General features: G+C 38.5%; 1 protein-coding gene across 2 annotated transcripts in view; it reads right to left on the reverse strand.

Annotated features, from left to right (window-relative positions):
* Nucleotides 1-19,719, reverse strand: part of LOC110029259 (probable D-2-hydroxyglutarate dehydrogenase, mitochondrial) — an 86,964-nt gene that overhangs the window by 6,708 nt on the left and 60,537 nt on the right. For both annotated transcript variants that reach the window (XM_020731470.1, XM_020731471.1), the window contains exons 6-10: nt 13,171-13,289; nt 7,453-7,548; nt 7,244-7,353; nt 4,444-4,524; nt 2,643-2,743 (exon numbers count right to left, since the gene is read on the reverse strand). In XM_020731470.1, the coding sequence (XP_020587129.1) occupies nt 2,643-2,743; nt 4,444-4,524; nt 7,244-7,353; nt 7,453-7,548; nt 13,171-13,289 (507 nt within the window). The remainder of the gene's footprint in view (nt 1-2,642; nt 2,744-4,443; nt 4,525-7,243; nt 7,354-7,452; nt 7,549-13,170; nt 13,290-19,719) is intronic.

The raw sequence follows: 19,719 nt of genomic DNA on the forward strand, positions 1-19,719 counted from the left end.
GGAGATATTCTTTTCGTCTAAAAGGAGAGGCGAGCCGAACCTTTGTGAATGAGAGAGAGCTTGCGGTTAGGCGGAATGAAGAGGAGTGGGTTTCGTTGCAGAGAGGGAGGCGCGACCGGGAGAGAAGAGGTGCAGCTTCGAGAGTGTCAGTGGAGAGGGAGAGGGAGTCGAGTGGGAGGTGGTTTTCGCGAGAAGGAGAGGCGAGGGTTTCGGTCTCGAGTAAGTTTGGTCGAACGTGAGAGCGAGAGAGGCGGGGTCAAGAGAGATATTTTCAGTGCAGTGGGGAGGAGGCGAGCAAACGGTGTTTCTTCTGCATGAGGAAGAGGGAGGTGGGGTCGAGTGAGAGGGAGTGGGCCTTCTGGGCGAGCATGAGAGGAAGGCGAGTGGGGATTTTGAGAGGGATGAAGGTTTCTGGGCAAGCGGTTAGGGGTTGTTCGGCGAGGGAGAGAGGCTTCCGTGCCGAGCGGGAGAGGCGAGCCGAAGAAGAGAGGAGGAGGGGGTCTATGGCTTCGATCAAATGTTGAGGGTTGTTTGACGAAAGAGAGGAGGGTAGGCGAGAGTTGCGGTGGAGGCGACCGAGAGAGGGGAAGGCGAAGCAGACGAGTGAGGAAGAGGCGAGGCGAATGAGGAGGAAGAGGAGAGGGAGAGCTTTCGGTGCAGAGGGGAGATTGAGGAGAGTAGATTTCGGTGAAGAGGGGAGAAGCGAATTTCCCTGTAGGGAGGAGGAGAGTTGAATGATTTTGTAAACCCAAATTTCAAAAGAAAACGTTACGGGAGAGGGAGCAGGTAATTGAATGGTTTCCAATCACGTTCTGAGCTAAAGTGGAAGGTCATAATGCGTAATTAAATTTAATTAAGATAAAATTGGGCGGTTAATTTAAAAATTGAAATTTCAACTTATGAATCGCGCTACTGCACAACCTAGTGTAATTGACTCGTGCTTAGTTCGAAATGGACCCGGGCTGAGCCTAAACCCGCCTCCCTTAATTAAATAATTAGTTGCATCGATCTTCATGTTGTTTGTGCATGTAAAACCATAACAATATGAATGTCCTTCCTAGCCAAATTCGACACCCCGAACGCGTTTGCGTGGTCCGTTTCATCATCCGGGTTCGGATAAGTTTGCCAATGATCGAGTGAAAAATGCATCAAATTTAATTTTTCTTCGAATTCTGGGTTTGTGACGGATCATTCTGAAAATTAATTTTGGTTTAATCGATGGCGCGATGTGTGTGAGCCTTAGCAACGTGAATTGTGATGTGTACATGCATCGAATGTGTGAATTGTGGTATTTTTGCAGTCGAGCCACGAATGGTTCGCCTAAGACCTCCTGATCCTATAAAAACTCACTTTTGGGCCCTTCACATATTGGTCCTTAGCCCTTGCAACTAAAAGTTGAGTGCTCGGAACCACTCATGTGAGGTCTTCACAAAAATGAGTCAAGAAGTGGTATGAAGTTCTACGTGGTGCGGGTCTCAGTACTAGTCATCTAGGAGGGTCAAACAAGAAGAACCTAAGGCTAGATCCTAGGCTCTAAGGAGGAAAAAAGAAAGAGCTCAAAAATGAGGACATGTGTTTAAAATTGAAAGTTTAGGTTTGAGATATGTAAACACATAAGAATTGTTGCTATGTATGTAAGAGCCCCTAACTTAAATATGATTGCATGAAAAAATTTGCAATCCATGGATTATGATTACTAGATGCACAATAGAATTGCCAGCTATGAAAAAATGTGATACTGGAGGAGAAAGCTCAAATCACAAAAATAATTACGAAAGATATGTGATACTGGAGGAGAAAGCTCAAATCACAAAAATAATTTTTATTAATAGGAAAAGAGAGTTACAACACATAAACTAGAAATAACATCACCAAAACACAAAACACACAAACAAACACCTAAAGAGTATCACAAGAGCGATGGAGGTTGGCGGAAGGTGGGGTAGCAACTGGCAGCAGTGGGACAACAGTTGGGAAGGCTGGCTGCTAGGACAAGTGGAGGGGAAAGAGCTGAACAATAAGTTATTGCAGCAAAAACGGGTTCAGCAACGCAGGGGGAAGCGGTTGGGGATAACCTGTGGCTAAGAGTAGTGGATGAGATAGAGTAGGGAAGATAAAAAGGGAGATACAATCATCATCACGAAGTAGGATATAGCTGAAACGCCACCACCTCCTCCGATATAATCCTAAAACACGGAAAATGATTCCACACGGGAAATTCGAAATCAACTCCCAGAAAAAACTAAGCCTTAAATCCATAAAACAGTAAGTTAAAGACTCTCACAGAGGAAAAACAGAAAATGAAAGCTCCTATAAAGAAATCACTGAAAAGGGAAAGGGATTGGCGGCAATGTCGTCCTTCCCAATATGCCGCTAAATCGAGCGGGAGGTGTGACGGGGCGGGAGACATGAAAGGAAAGGCAGCCCGGGTTGTATGAAATCACTCTGTACTTTGGAATCTTGGACCAGGTCCCCTGGACTGGTCCCCCATGCAAGTCGGTTCAGTCGGCTGCCCTGTTTACCGCCTCTGTACAGAAAAATCTCGCACCCGCATCCGTAGCGTTAGGTGGGGGAAGCCCCACATCAAAATGGCATACCACAAGTGGAAGAGAACATAAAAACTAGTAAAGAAATTAGCTTACCGATCATATGATTCATCGGATCCAGTCGTTTCAATAAGAACATAGAAGTTGTATAACGAGGCAGGTAAAGGATTTCGAGCTCCCTCTATGTAAGTCAAAGCCTGTGAATCAATAAAAAACAACAAGAACGCAATTAGCTAAAATTTTGCATTTTCATGGATAAAACAAGAGTGTTATACAAGAAAACCATGATTACTCAGAGAAGAAATTAAGTGTTAAATCATAACAAAAAAAAAGAAATTAGAGCTAAAAAAAAATACAAAAATCTATCAATTTGTCAAACAACTTGAAGGATTAAAGAAAAACAATTTTAAACTGATAAATGAAAGATATTTAAAAAGATCCAAGGGCCAAAGATTTGAGAGATGAGGTTCTTCATGAAATTCATGGGTTTGAGCCAAATAATGGGTAAATTTTTGCTCATCATTTTTGCATAAAAAGGATCATTTTAACAAAAAACAAATAAAAAATAAATAAAATGACTAGTTCATATTATTTCCAAAAAATTATAGTTTACACAAAAATAATGAAACAGATAAATGCCAAGTTAGATGGAACAGGTAAATACTTAGTAGTTTGTACAAACTATAAATAGACATGATAAAAAATCATCTTATACAGCCAAAGAACTGGAAATAGTGATAAAACAGCCAAAACACCAAATTATCCATGAGCTTAAAAAAAATAAAAAAGTAAATGAAGAAGAGAAATAGGACACTAGAGATTTAGAAAAGAAAACTAATTTTTCGTGGTTACGAGTAGCAAGCTTAAAATTTTGAATGAGGAAAAATACTTTAAAGGTAAAAATATTGTTGGGGAATAATTGATTTATTTTTTGCTTATTAATCTAAGAATTTGGATATATTGAGAAAATCGATGATTCATTATTTTTTTATGGAAGAATAAGATTTCGAGAAAATAGAAAAAAAAGAAATCTATCAAAAAAAAAAATCTTGCAGTTTTAACGAGATATACAAGCTCTAATACAAAAAGAAAATGATTCGGACACCTACTTTATATATAATTTTTCTTCACATTAAGCATATTATTAACACCTTAAGTAGCCAGCTAAGTCACTATACTCAATTATTAACACCTTAAGTTGCTTCCTTATAATTTTAGATGATACTCATGTAACAGTTGTATAAATAAAATGTTATATATAAGAAAATGAGTAGTATAATGATATGTTATGAAACTTATTGTATTGACATATTTTATAAGTAAATTATTATTTATTCTACCTTAATTTATCTTTGATCAACTAGCATGCATACTGCTTTCTTATTCGTCATATTATTATAGTTTAGGAGTTTAAATACTTACTGACTTTTGTAGTTTATTGTTGTTTTAAACTAACATTTCAGATTTAACCATTTGATTAACAGAGCAATAGATGCTTATAGTTGACACGGATAATACAAATTAAGGTAAATTTATAACTGTTATAATTTAATTTCTTTTATGTAGTGACTCATTCATTTAATATTTGGATCATTAAATAGTAATGATAGAAAACAGAAATAGAAAAACTTGATTTCACCGTCTGATCATTTGTTCCATCTTAGTTAATTCCAAACCCCAGATTGAGTTGTGACAAAAAATATCTCAAGATTGTTAATGAGCTAGAAATGAAAAAGTGACAAACCATTAAATGTGTCTAATCCTGAAATCCTTCAAGGAGTTAAATTAATACAGGAATATTGAATATAGAAAAAAACAGAGACAGATTTTCAGTATTTTCTATAAACAAAACATAAAATTGCACAAAATAAAACATTGACAATATGCTAAATTTTACCATTTCAACAGAATTGCAATCCATGAATTCAAATGCAGAAATGGCCTCACCTAGGTCACGTTTCGCTTCTGCAAGTAGTTTCTGTATGCAAGAGAAGTCAATGCAAAAGCTGAATTATAGCATAACCATAAGATTAACAGAACATTTGAAAAAAAAAATTATTGACAAAGCATGAGTAGAAATGAAATCAAACTCTCAGAGGATTCGGATTAAAATCTTAATCATATCTTTAGTATTAATAATAACTTCATCATAAACAGCAGCATCAAAAACAACTGAGGACAGCTTTACAATTCCTTCTTGGCCATTCATTGAAGTTATGAGAGAATATTCAGTTAGAATTTGGATATATATCATTTTTCTTAAGTATTATAATTGGCAGACAAAGGTTGCCTCTCAACATTTTTCGACCAGGTTAGCTATTCTCAGTTCAGTTAAAGAGAATAGTAAACATGAAAAGTTTGCATATAAAATTGTTGAGAATTTTTAGATGTAAGGTTACCAAACTAATATAACTTTATAATCAATTTCAACTCAAATTGCAAGGACAGAATACGGTTAGATCGCTAATGAGAAATGAACTATGAGAATCACCCTCTAAATGCCTATTCTTAATAAATAGGGAAATTACATATCTCATAGCTAAACTTCCACATTTACATAAGTAGCTTATTGGCACTTCAAATCCATGCATGAAAATGTGTATTTGACTATTTAAAAGTGGTAATAGTGCTATTTTTTATGTGATATTAAAAATTGAGTACCATGCGTAAATATGAAAAAGTTTGGGTGTACATAAGAATGGAAGTTTGTACTAATTTACGGATCCATATTTATGTATAGTACTTAATTTTTAATATCACATCAAAAATAGCACTATTACCACTTTTAAATAGTTATTCTGGGATCTTTTTCACAAAACATTAAGCGATAAGTTATTCCAGGATCTTTTTCAGCTGATAATGAACTTTTTTGTTCCATAAGCTATATTTTTCAATCTCAAAATAACCAGAAAGAACTAAACAAAATTCCAGTTTGAAATAGATGCTAAAATGAACGTCAAAAAAAGAATGGAAAACAAAAAACTAACCAAAATTTCATGTAATCTGCCACAGCTGACAGAATTAACATCAGCCTCATTCCAATCATTTTGTACCAGCATAGCTAATCCTAACAAGCGGATGAATAACTTACAGAATTAAAGAAGGCTGTTCAAATGAGAGAATTACCTTAGAAGGATACTTGAAATTAGAGTATTAAATAGACATAATAACAATTATCTGGCAAGACCATGGGCATTGGGCACAAAGAAATCAAAACAATTAATTGAAGTGAGGCACAAAAGATGATGATATGATAGAAGAAAAGTAAATATAAGAAAGCTAAATAGCAAAATTATTCTATCGAGACTGAAGATGATACTTATAAATGATCAGATAATAGAAGAATACTCGCACGCAAGACTGACCGAAAAAAGAAGTACCAAAAAGGTGTGGATATAGGATTAAAATGAAGGCAACTTAGAAAAGAGAAAAGAGCACATCAAAATAATTTGATGAAAAATGGCGAAAAAGCTTCCAATGATTGAATTAGCGCCGCTTGCAATGCGCAACAAAAAAAGATTGAAGAAACTTAAAGCCTCCACTAAATAGTTGGAATAAAGATGATTCATGATTAACACAAGGTTACATGTCATTATGATAACTCGATAATGAAATTCAACAAAATTTGATCTGTGTTGACACAACTGAGCTAAGATTTCTGTGCTATTTAAGCTGGAAGATCACAATAATTCAATGCCAAACTTCTCTGCCTACGCAAAAAGTTGCTAGAGATATTCAAATAAAAGAAAAACATTTAAATATTTTTTAACAATCACAATACTTTCGCAAGTACTAAGTGTGACCGAGATGAGAATGATTAGGTGGATGAGTGGCTTTACGCATAGAGACAAAATGCGAAATGAATATATCCGTGATAGGGTTGGTGTAGCTCCAGTGACGGACAAAATTAGAGAGAGTCGCCTTAGATGGCTTGGTCACATTAAACGTCGACCATCTGATGATCCGATTAGGAGAGTAGATGTTTTAGATTCGACTTATGTTAAGAAAGGCAGAGGTAGACCTAGGAAGACTTGGGCTTATTGTATAAAAAATGATCTTAATTTATTAGAACTAAATGAGAATATGACAATAAACAGAACGCAATTGAGAAAAATGATTCATGTAACCGACCACACGTAGTGGGATTAAGGCTTTATTGTTGTTGTCGTACAATACTTCCACAAATCATTTGGATTTTGTGCTAATAAATGACATGAAGTTTACTCTCACTCTAATATAGAATTTTGAGGTGCTAAAAAAAGTTCTTATGAAGTCATAAAGGAAGTGCACGTTCGAAATGAAAATGTTCTAAGCACATTTCTATAAAAAAAAAATTAAGCAATAGAAAAGTTGCACCGAACAAAGTCATTTGGATCTTTCAGTTGGGCTTTTTAGCAGCTTTTCGGTAGAAGAAAAATGTTGCAAGAGATGCGCACCTTAATTTGGGTAAAACATGTTGGGATGCTTTTCAAAAAAATTCTTTTAAAAAAATTTCCTTCAAAACTTGGAATTGAAAATGTTCATAAAGCAGTTTTATAGTAGCTTCCCAACCTTTTTTATTTAGAAAGAAAAGAACAACTAAATCAGCCATTTATAAGTGGATCCAATGCAAATGAGATGATTAATAATTTAATATTATGTAAATCTTAGAAAAAAAATCGTCAGTAGACTAGTCAATACAGAATGAAAAAAACAACCTGACAGCTTAAATAATCACTACAAGCAAGAAAGGCAATATTTGTTGATGATAATTTGCAGGGGGTGAGCACTGCAATTTTGGTGATAATGCCTATGGTGCCTTCACTTCCTGCACTGCACATATTAATGATTATGTCATCATTCACTGCTTAACTGGAAAAAAGTATTTACCAAGAACCTGGCAATATAACAGTATATCAATAAGCACCAATAAACAGGTGTTTTAAGTCATATCCAGTATTGTCTTTGCGTAAAGTTGCAAGCATGTCAAGAATTGTTCCATCAGCCAAAATGACTTCAAGACCTGAAAGTAAAATGTAAAAAAAAATATTCATACACAAAAATGAAGAACCATTATACAGCACAAAACAAAAATTCGAACTTAAAGAGAAAGGATCAATCAAGTTAAAGGAAAAGGAATTAAAAGAGAAGTGGGGCATCTACAAGCATGGTACCGTACTTATCTTAAAGCAACAAAATTAACTGAAAAACAAAAAAGAAAAAACATATGCCTAATCGTCACCAATATTCACTTTATATGAAATTCTTATAGCTTGTGCAATGACATTAAGCAAATAATAAAATTCTCGAAGAAAAGTATGCATCATAAAGATTACTTACAAAGACCTTCAACTAAATCTAAAAATAGAAATGTAAGCAGACAAACCACAAATATTTATAACAGAAACACTACGAAAACCAACTCTAATAGCTTATATGTTACATATATAAATATCGAGATTGACCATAATGAGGCTTTTTATCATATAAATAATATCAACAAATACTTTATCAAATATTATGTTTCAAAATTCTCATTTAATTTATCAACTACATCAAATATAATTTGCTAATCTACATATTAAGGCATCGGTTCAAACCGCATTAGAAACTCAAGTTCAAATATAATCCCATGCTCAATTTTGTTCCTAAACTCCTGATATTACTTATGATATACTCTAGGTAAAGTTCATAAGTATGATTTATTGTAAAAATAAACATATGTAAATTCATTTTAAAACTGTAATTCACTTTCTGCATCTAAAATATCCTCTAATAAATGTCCACAATATATATTTTCTTCAATTAAATTGATAGCAAGAATGAATGATTCGTGAATTGGCACGTGTATGATAAGCATTACAGGAGATGTTGATTTTTGTTTATCATAGGCGTGATAGTAGGATTAAAAAGATTCTAATACTCCGCAATGTACAAAGCTATATATGAATTGACATGTAATATCTTTGGTGTATTGTAGTTAATTCATCCTAATTTCTTGCTCAAATTTTTTTGTTAACTAATGAAAAATAAAAAAAAACGAAAAACATAAAATGGTTTGCTAAAAAACATATAAACCCAACATGATACTTAGTGGCACAATCATAAACTTTTTTAGAGCGAGGGCACAAAATAAAATTTTCTCAATTTTCATTCTTGACTAGGAGGGTTTAAAATTATATTAGACATTATATAAAAATAAAATATCTAATAATAAAAAATTACAATTAACTTTGTCACCATTACCAAAGTTTTATCTCAACTATTAAATTTTTTTTCTTTATGAATGTTGTTGACATCAATTTTCGATATCATGTGAGTGGGATATCCGTCTGAGGATAAAGAAATGTGCTTAGCTTCCCGTTGTCCAAGATATCCTACCGGACCTCCTAGTACGTGTCATAAGCACGAAACCAGGACCGGTACTGATTTTGCCCTACCCAGGTAATATTCACTATGGTATGGGGTTGGCTTTGACATGAGATATGTTTGGCACTTGTCTCGATGTTTAGAGACCTTATCCCATCGTTCCAGAGCTATCTTTGGCCGACTGGAGTCACAAAGTTCGCCCACGAGCACTACTAGGTTAGAATTAGGATTTCAAGGCACTTTGCATCGTCCAGAAATAATTAATATTTCGAGGGGTTAATTCTGGTGTTATGGCGCATCCATCCACGGGCATTCATCAATGGCTAAAGAACATTTCCCATCTATTCAGAACCTTCCGGGGCCAAGGAAACTCGTCTGAAAACTCTGTTGCGCACCCAGGGTATGAAAACAGGAATTTGACTGGCGTGAGCACGCCAGGGCGTGGTCACACCAAAATGACCCCAAATCGTGCTCAAAACAGAGAGCACGGCGTAAGTACGCCGCTAAAGTGGCGTAGCCACACCTAACAATGGTGTGACCATGCTAGTTTCGTGTGCAGTCACGTCGGCCTTTAGAAAACCAAGGGTTTAAGCCCTTTTAGCCAGACGTAACCCGTCAGTTTTAGATGTGGCCACGCCAAACCAACAGCTCAACCAGCCAAAATTTTTTACCCTTTCTTCCCTCTTTCTTGACAGCTTCCCCATTGGCCATGATAAGTTTGGGAGGTCAAGTAGAAGTGCTACATATGGCATCCACCTCCCAACAAGCCAAGGAATGAATGTCATGTGGAAAAGGAAGATAATTTTATGATTTGGAGGGAAATTTTCCTACAATTTGATTGGTCTCATGAGGCCCTAATGAACCAATCCGAAAATAAGCAAGGAGGACATTTTTCAACTAGAGTTCACTTGCTAGTGCTGAAGGGAGAGCTTAGGGAGAAAAGGGAAAAGCTAGCATTTTATTCTTCCTCTTCCTCTTCTTTTTCTACTTCATTTCCTCCACCAAAACTCATCCGCTCTACATCATATCTAGGAGAGTAAGAGTGTGTGTCTTCTCTGAGAGCTACATTCAAGAGAAAAGCTTCCTCTTGCTTTGGAGAAGGACAAAGAAGGGCATCTCCCTTCATAAGGAGAGCTTCATCAACTCTTTGGAGAAGGAGGAAGGAAATCCACCACCTCCTTTCATAAGAAGAGCTACATCTTTTCATTAGAGAGGGAGAAAAAGAAAGCTTAATCACATTGCCTACAGCAAGGAGAGCTTCATCCAATGAGAAGAAATGTGATATCAACAGTCAAGTAGGTGAAGATCCTCGAAAATCCTTGCATTTCTCTTTTTTCCTAGAGCCCCTAAGCTGGATCTATAGATTAGGGCATTTGTACTAAAGGGAGGCCTTCAAGGTTAGGAAGCTCTCGCGGACAAATCCCTAGCGAATCCTGAGTGTTTTCCTCTTGCAAATCCCTAGCACCAATAACCTATCGTCCGGGATACAAATAATCCCGTGACTATTCGGCGGTCTTAACTCCCGATGAATGGGTTAAGGCCAAATTACGAAAGCTATGTCTATGAGAGAAGTTTTCACTTGTGACAGTGAGACCTCATGGAAAGGTCTTTCACATTTTTGTCAATCAGTTGGAAGTAGGCCCTGCGTTGCTGAGCAACGGGCTGAAATCTACAATTTTATCATGCCAACACTAGGTTCCCATGTGAGTACGATAGGGCGAGTATGAATTGTTACCTTGCACTTTTCTTTACATTGTGTTGCATGTTTCATTATGATCTATCTAGCATGAAGCATGTTACACATGCCATTTGGCGTCGATGGGTCTCCATGTCCCGGTAGAAATGGCGTATTTTGGTTTGACCGGTAGCCTCGCCACTGTCAACCTCATATATCGGTTCAATCGGCCGCCCCAACACGATCAGCCCTCGCATTTTGGTTCGACCAGCTGCCCCAACATAGTCAACTTTGCACCTCAGTTACATCGGGAACCCCAACACGATCAACCCTCGCATATTGATTCGATCTGTCACCCCGCTAGATCAACCCTCGCATTTTTGTTCGATCGACCGCCCCGACACAGTCAACCTTGCACATCAATTCGATCGGCCACCCCGACATGATCAACCCTTGCATATTATTCAATCGGTCACCTCAACATGATCAAACCTCACACATTAGTTCAACCGACCGCCCCGACACGATCAAGCTTGCACATCTATTCGATCAGCCGCCCCCAACAAAATCAATTCTTGCACTTTGGTTTGATCAGCAGCCTCAACACGATCAACCCTTGCAATTTGATTTGACTAGCCGCCCCAGCACAATCAGCCTTGCATCTTGCATAGTGCATGTCTTGTATGAGCATTAACATTGTCCATATGATACTTTGCATGGTCAATTGTTGTGTCTGGTGTGCATTGTTTGCTTGCACCAACACATCCACATGTCACATTTATTGTGTAATTCGTGAACATGTGTCCCTACACATTCCTGGCTTGTAGTCGCACTCGCTTCACTTGAGCATGATACTTAGCGTCTCTGCCATGACATCTTCATGTCATGTGCACATCACTTCCCTCTATGCATGCATCTACGTTTACGTACCTTTACATGATGTGTTGCATACTTGAGTTGCTTTGGAGTGTTTATTCACACACTTACAACACTCGTGCATGATTCCCTCCAATGGGAATCGACACCTCTTTCTCAAGTTTTTGTCGTCTCGGCATACTTATCCATTTGGGTCACTGTAGCATTGGCAAACCCAATCTTTCGAGTCACTGCAGCCTCGAACACCCAATTCTTCATGTCACTGCTGCCTCAGCATACCCAGCCTCCTGGGGTACGCTCAACTCTTCGAATCACTGTCGTCTCGGCACACCCAACATTTCAGATCACTGTCATTACGGTATATTCAATTTCTTAGGGTCACTGCCTCCTCAACATACCCAATCCTTTGCGCCCATGTTTCTACGGTATGCTCACATCTTTGGGTCATTGTCGCCTTGGCATACCCAACCTTTCAGGTCACTGCTGCCTCAGTATACCCAATCTTTCGGTCACTGCCACCACGACATACTCAACCCTCTGGGACATTATCTCCTTTCATACCCATCATTTGAGCCAATACCTCTATGTTACGCCCACTTCGATTAGTTCTTGAGTAGATGTAAGTCCATTGACGTCCTTGCTCGAGCTAGTCACCCTATTCTCTTTGGGTCATAGTCGCCTCGACATACCCATCTTTTGAGTCAACGCCTTTATGGTACACTCAATCCTTCGAGCTAATGCCTACTCAGCAAGCTCATTTCGATTAGTTTCTCAAGCGGATGTGAGTCCCTCGGCGTTCTTGCTCGAGCTAGTCACCCTATTCTCTTCGAGTCAATGCCGCTTCGACAGATCTATCCCTTGAGCCGGTGCCTTTGCGGTACGCTCACCCCTTGAGCAAATGCCTTCACAATATGCTCACCCTCTTGAGCAAATGCCTCCATGGTATGCCTTCACAGCATACTCGTCACCACTATGGTTTCTGTACGCTTGCATTTTCATTTGCATGTGTGCTTGATAGCGAGCCAGACTTGATAGACGAGTGACCCTATGTTGTTCATGATGCTTTAACGAGCATTGCTTGTAGGGTAAATCTCGGCAAGCAATGCATGTTATTGCATCGGGGTCGACAATAGTATGATCGTGTTAAAAATCCAAGAGATCTAACTTGAGGCTTTGCATTTAGTCCCACATCAACAAGCAAATAAAAAGCATTTTATTTAAATGGAAGGCAGCAAACAAACAAATTGAAAGCAACGTCTTGGGCTGTAAGGTCACAAATGTAGAAGATTTTGACCTTGTTTAAGTAAAAAATTTTTTAGCCAAATTTGGAAAACCAAACTGGTGAAACACGCAAAACGGGCTAGTGAAAAGGAAATGCAAAGAAAATTAGCTGGGTTTGCGAAAAAAAATAGGCTACAGCAATAACAACAAGACTTTACTCCACTAAGCGGGGTCGGCTAAAAGAATTATTCTTCTCCATCGTGTCCGATTGAGTTGTTATTTTCATTTAATTTTAATAATAAAAATATAAAGATGAAAAAAAATTTGGAAAGCATATAAGAATGTTCATAAGGAAAATTACCAGAGTAAATTAATATCTGTTGTTTGAATAAAAAAAATTGGGAAACAAAGTTTAGCCACAATACTGATAGTTTTGAAAGCTAAAACCACAAACTTATTAGCAAATAGGATGAGCTATACTTGATAATAGGATGCAGTATTTACCAAGTATATTTCCATGAAGTGATCCATATCGTATAAAGTGCAGACCACCAGCATTCGTGGAAACATTGCCGCCAATCTGACAGCTTCCCTTCGCCCCCAAGTCAAGTGGCATGATATAACTACAGAATTTCATATTTGCAAATTCAATACTAATATAAATGAAGATTCAGTTGTAATTATTTGTCTTAGAAACAGGACAGTGCACAAAGTTCCATTAAATGGGGGAAAAAAAGTATAAAAGGATGTTTAACAATAGAAAAATGCCAGGAAATTTGTGCGTGCCATCCATATTCTATGCAATTACATGCATTATGTGCTCTTACACCAGCAAAAACATCTAGTAGAAGACAACTTGGTTAGAACTTAAATGTTATTTGAATTTTAGGTTGTCAATTCAACATAATAAAGCTCTCCTATAACCTCGGCAAACCCATAAATTATTTTTATCGGTTTTGGAGAATTTTGACACAGCAAAAACATAGCTTTTAGTCATCATTTGGCTTTGCGTTGGAGCCATGATTTTGCAAAGAAAGCTTGCAAGTTTGCATTATGTTAAATGCCTGATTTTATCAGGAACGCTCAAAACTCTTTATCATACGACAATGTTGTTCTGGAGAATGTCTGTCTATATAGATGCTCAATATCTGCAAATTTCTCCTCGTTCTTCAATATAAATCTTGAAGCATAAAAATGAGAAACATGCTAACTGTTCAAACATATACTCAAAATGCCATCCAAATAAGATCTCTTAATATATTGGTGTCATTCATAGCGGCATTTGGTAACCATCTTGCGAAGTATCTTTAGTGCTAGTTGATTTATATCTTTCAATAATGATCATACTATAGAAACTTGCATCTTTTCAATCAAAGACATGAAATAAGTTCAATTTTTCAATATTTCACTCTTTAATACAAACCCAATTTAAAACCAAATTCTAGACAATAGAATTAACAATGAAAAATAATATTTTTTCTTGACCGTCTCCTTTTACTGAAAAATGCTCACCAAATTTCTCGTACTCATGCTCCATAACAAAATGGGATAGAATAAGAAAAATACACAGCTTATGGAAGCTGCTCGATCAATTATGTTCATTAGAAATGTCCAAAACAATCTTAAAGCAAGATGTCATTATCATAATATATCTCATTAATCATTCCTTCAAGACTTCTAAAATTCAAAAGCCTTAGGAAAACTCTCACCCAAGCTTATCCTAAAACATACTCATCTCTACTATTCCTTTCAAGATATTTAATTGCTCTGCCATGGTGCGGATTTCCCCTTGTTAAAAACCAACATGACACAAAAGTCATAATATGTATTTTTACGGGCTATACATGCCACCGATAGGAGTACAAAGGTTATTATCCAAATAGTTATATTATACCACCAAAGATAAGGCCTTTTTAGAAAACCAATCATTTTTTTCTCAAGCTAGCTACATGAGCATCAATTTTATGATAATATCAGTCATATTTTACAGCAAACAAAACCCCTTCCATACCCACTTAAATCCCACCAACCTGAATCTCACACAGTTGAACACTCTGAAAGCTTTCAGAAATCACATGCAAAGATTAAGATTCAAAGATCCTATCTACTTCAAACCCCAAGTAAAGTCAGCTGACAAGATAGAATAAAACATTTTCTCAAAACATCTCCACTTTCCCAAGTCCGAACAATACCATTTGCAAGGTAATAACAACTCTCAAGATGATGGACATATTCGTTTTCTCCACACGAAAAGCATAAGAACAAGTATGAATAATATCGGAGTTGACCCAAACCACGATGTAAGACACAATTTTATTATTGATTTAAAACAAGGTTACAATGAAAACTCGAATAAGGAAAGACAACACACAAGCAAAAGCACAAAAAAAAAAGATTACAACTAATAACTTAACGAAGAAGACAGCATGATTGACAAGGAGGGAGGCTGGATTGGCGGTTGCGGTGAAGCTCGGAGAAGTGGCGGGTTAATGTGGAAGAATTAGGACAGCAGATCAACGATAGTAAAGGCGTCGAACTGCAACTGGTGAGAAGCAGAAACATCATCGGAGGTTGGATTGGCAGCTGCGGTGAAGGCCGGCGTGGCAGGCTGTTGTGGAAGAAGGTTTGGCCTGAAGGGAAGCTGCAGGAGGAGGTCCGACTGGTGGAGCTGAAAGGGTGGCAACATAAGCTGCTGACTGTCGAGACGCTTGAAGGAGCAGCAGAGGTAGTTGGAAGGTGCAGTCGAAAGGTGCGTCCTACAGAGAAGCTGCAGGAGGAGGTGACCAGTGGAACTGGAAGGAGGACAGCAGCGGCTGCTGGCTGTCGGGACACTGGAAGGAGTAGCAGGGGTCCGCTGGAAGGAGCAGTCGAAAAGTGCAGCCTACAGAAGGAGGTGGCCGATGGAGTTGGAAGGAGGACAATAGGGGGCTGTTGGCTATCGTAATGCTGGAAGGAGCAGCATGGGGCACTGGAAGGAGAAATAAATATCTCAGTGAGATCGAGCGACAGCCAGAGCACCATTCAGACCCATGGAGATGATCACCACCTTGAATGAGGGACAGACAGAGCATTAACTCAATGTTGGATATAACCCTCGAAGGGAAAATACCAAGACTAAAACCTGAATTCAAATATCAAAACAAAACCCCCCTAACTCAAAGAACGTCACCTCCTATTTATAAAGATATTTGACCTTAGGAAAGACTTAAAATAAGAAAAAGAGAATAAAATCAGATTTTCGATTTTAGGAAATGTTTTTTAAAATAAGAAAGAAGAATAAAATCATATCAGCAGAATTTAGGAAAGGATTTAAATTAGAAAGGGCCTAGGGAGGAAAGTAAGAAAAGAAGGAAAGGTAAGAAAAAGGAAATGAGGAAAAAAAGGAGAGAAGAGGAAGGAGGGGGTTGCGGCTCCCTCCCTTAAGGGCTGATCATTCCTCATGTCGAGCCCAACGTCAGTCTTCCGGGATTGGGGGAGCCTCGATCTCATCTTTCGAAGCTTCTAGTCCCTTGTCTTTAATCCTGGCAACCCCTGGGGCCTACTGTCGACTATACTGCCTCCCAAAACACTTATGAGCGTACCTCCATCTCGGTCCAATCTTCTAAGATTGAAATCTCTTGCATGGTGCTGACCATGGTGGTACAGAATCGATTATCACTAAAACCGGTCTCGCTACTCTGCTAGTAATGGCTCTCGTCTCCTCGGGTGCTACCGAAGGAAGTAAAATGAGGTGTTTTTCGTGCTTGGTGAAAGAATACATGTTTTTGAATCCATTGTGATGAATCTTCTAGTCAAATTGCTACGGTTTTCCTAGCAAAAAGTGGTAGGCATCAATGGGGACCACATCACACAATACCTAGTCCTGCAGCTGACTCCCTATTGAAAACTCTATTAGGCATTGTCGGTCGATGTTGACCCCATTTTCCTTCTTCAGATACGTCAGTGAGTATGTTTGGGGATGTCTTTGAGTCGTGAATCTCAGTTTCTCTACCATTTGAGTTGATGACATGTTTTTGTTGCTACCTCTGTCGATGAAAAGACTGCATACATTTTCTCTCACTATGCAGCGGGTGTAGAAAATGTTGTGGCAAAGCCAGTGCAGATCCTGTGTCCTCGGCTTGCAGATTTCGTCGAACCACAAGTGCTTCTCCCACATCTGGTGCAAGTTGATGCTCCTCACGTTGTTCCTCAGCGTTCTGCTCCTCGCTAACCTCTTTCACGGGCCCTGCTTGCTAAAAGGCACAACTCTGCTCGTCGGGCAGGTGGAGGTTATGTACCCAAATCCGTGACATTTGAAGCATTTTCTAGCGGGCATTGTAGTCAACTCTTTTTCACTGGGGGTGGCTTTATCCGTATCCAACCAGTTTTCTTAACTCTTTGTGGCATGCTCCTGCTGGTGTCTTCAATTGTGGGTGGTTGCCTGGCGGGTAGTGGTTGTAGGCTCTACTTATGCTACCTTTCCACTTTTAATGCCAGTGTATGGACATCCCCCAAGGTCCAATACAGTTGTAGTTGCACCAAATTGCTAATATTAGGCTTCAAGCCCCAAAAATATTTGACTGTATTCTCCTTTGACTCTGTCAGGTCGTACTTCAACTGTCAGTGGTCGAACTAACCTGTGAACTCCTCCACTGAAAGGTCTCACCGTTGCAGATTGTGGAATTTAAAAAATATGTCTTGGAGGTAATGAGGGGGAAAATATTTCTTCTGCATGATTTTCTTCATTTTCTCCCACCTGATAATCTTTTCCCTGCCCTCTCGTCTCCTCTATCGTTGTACATTCTCCCACCATATAGACACACTTTCCCTCAATTTGATAGCAGCTAATTTGACCCGCTTCTCTTTGGGCACCTCTTTCTAGTCAACTATCCGCTCAACTACCTGTACCCATTCAATAAATTCACTTGAATCCATGTTCCCTCAAAATCGGGCAAATCATCCTTCAATTCGTGGCCTTGATGCCCTCTAAATGCATATCTTCTTGGAAAGTTTCACCGTGGGAGGGACGCATGTATCTCTCTTAGGTCTCTGATATTGGATTCTGAAACGCCATGGCCTATCATCTTCATCACTAAAATTATCCCCACGAAAGGAATTTAGATCGCCTTCTCTCTCTCTCCCCTTCAACTCTCCAAGTATCGGTGGAAGGTAACTTCTTCCTGTGTCATCTCTACAATTCTTTGTTGGAGGCGATAGAGTTCTCCGGGTAAGCTCGAACATATTTCTACTTGGTGGCATATTTGACAGTTTGGGATTTGTGGAAGGAAAGAAAAAAAGAAATAAAGAAAGAAGAGAAAAAAATAAATGAAAGAAAAAATTTTGATATGGTTGATTGGGTAGAGGCGGATGCTAGAAACTCTAGAATTGGATCAGGGTTGGGCTAGTTTTGATACTAAATGATAAACCCAAAACACAACGCAAGACACAATTTTAGTATTGATTTAAAATAAAGTTACAATGAAGCCTCGAACAACAAAAGAAAACGCACAAGCAAAAGCACAAAATAAAGGATTACAACTAATGACTTAATAAAGAAGACATAACATGCATGATAAAGAGGGATTCAGGGCAAGGGGAGGCTAGATTGGCAGTTGCGGTGAAGGCCAGAGAGGAGGCGGGCTGATGTGGAAAAGTAGGACAGTAGATCAGCAATATTAAAGGAGTTGAACCACAGCTGGCGAGAAGCAGAAAAATCGACAGAGGCTAGATTAGTGGCTACGGTGAAGACCGGAGAGTGGCGGGCTGTTGTGGAAGAAGGCTGGCCTGCAGGGAAGCTGCAGAAGGAGGTGCGACGGATGGAGCTAGAAGGAGGCAGTGGGGGGCTGCTGACTGTCGGGACACTGGAAGGAGCAGCAAGGGGCACGCTGGAAGGGGCAGCCGAAAGGTGCGACCTGTAAGAAAACTGCAGGATGAGGTGATTTGTGGAGCTGAAAGGAGGACAGTAGAAGTTGCTGGCTGTCGGAACGCTGGAAGGAGCAGTCAAAATGTGCGGCCTGCAAGGAAGCTAAAGGAGGAGATGACCGGTGGAGCTGAAAGAAGGACAACAAGGAGCTGTTGGCTGTCAAAATGTTGGAAAAGGCAGCAGAGGAGGCGCTGGAAGGAGAGATAAATATCTCAGCGGGGTCGAGCTATAGCCACTCAAACCCGTGGAAACAATCACAACCTCGGACGAGGGACAGCCGGAGCACTACTTCGACGTCGGATACAACCATCAAAGGGAAAATACCAAGGCTAATTCTTGAATTAAAATATCAAAACAAGACTCCTAACTCTAAGCACATCACCTCCTATTTATAAAGAGACTTGACATATTTTAGTAAGCAATTAAAATAAGAAGGAGAATAAAATCATATTTCAGATTTTATGAAAGGCTTTTTAAAATAAGAAAGGAGAATAAAATCAAATTTTAGATTTAGGAAAGGTTTTTAAAATAAGAAGGGAGAATAAAATCAGATATCAGAATTTAGGAAAGGGTTTAAATTAAAAGTGCCAAAAGAAGAAAATAAGAAAAGAAAGGAAGAAAAAGGAATGGAGGGAAAAAGAAAGGGAGGGAAGAGAGAGGAGGGGGCGGTGGAGAGGACCAGTCGGTCCTCCTGTCGAGCCCCGTGTAATATGCATTTTTACTGCTATACATGCCACCAATAATAGTACGAAGGTTATTATCCAAATAGTTATATTATACCGCCAAATATAAGACTTTTTTAGAAAACCAATCATTCTTTCTTAAACTCACTAAACGAGCATCAATTTTATGATGATATCAATCATATTTTACTGCATTCCATACCTACTTGAATCCCACCCACCTGAATCTCACACTTTTGAACACCCTGAAAGCTTTCGAAAACCACATGCAATGAGTAAGATTAAAAAAATCCATCTATTTCAAACCACTAAGTAAATTCAACTGACAAGATACATTAAAACATTCTCTCAAAACATCTCCACTTTCCCAAGTCCTAACAATACCATTTGCAAGGAAGCAACAACTCTCAAGATGATGGACATATTCCTTCTCTTCACAGAAAAAGCATAAGAACAAATATGAATCAA

The sequence above is a fragment of the Phalaenopsis equestris genome, unplaced genomic scaffold (assembly GCF_001263595.1).
Source record: "Phalaenopsis equestris unplaced genomic scaffold, ASM126359v1 Scaffold000552, whole genome shotgun sequence".
NCBI classification, from domain to species: Eukaryota; Viridiplantae; Streptophyta; class Magnoliopsida; order Asparagales; family Orchidaceae; genus Phalaenopsis; species Phalaenopsis equestris.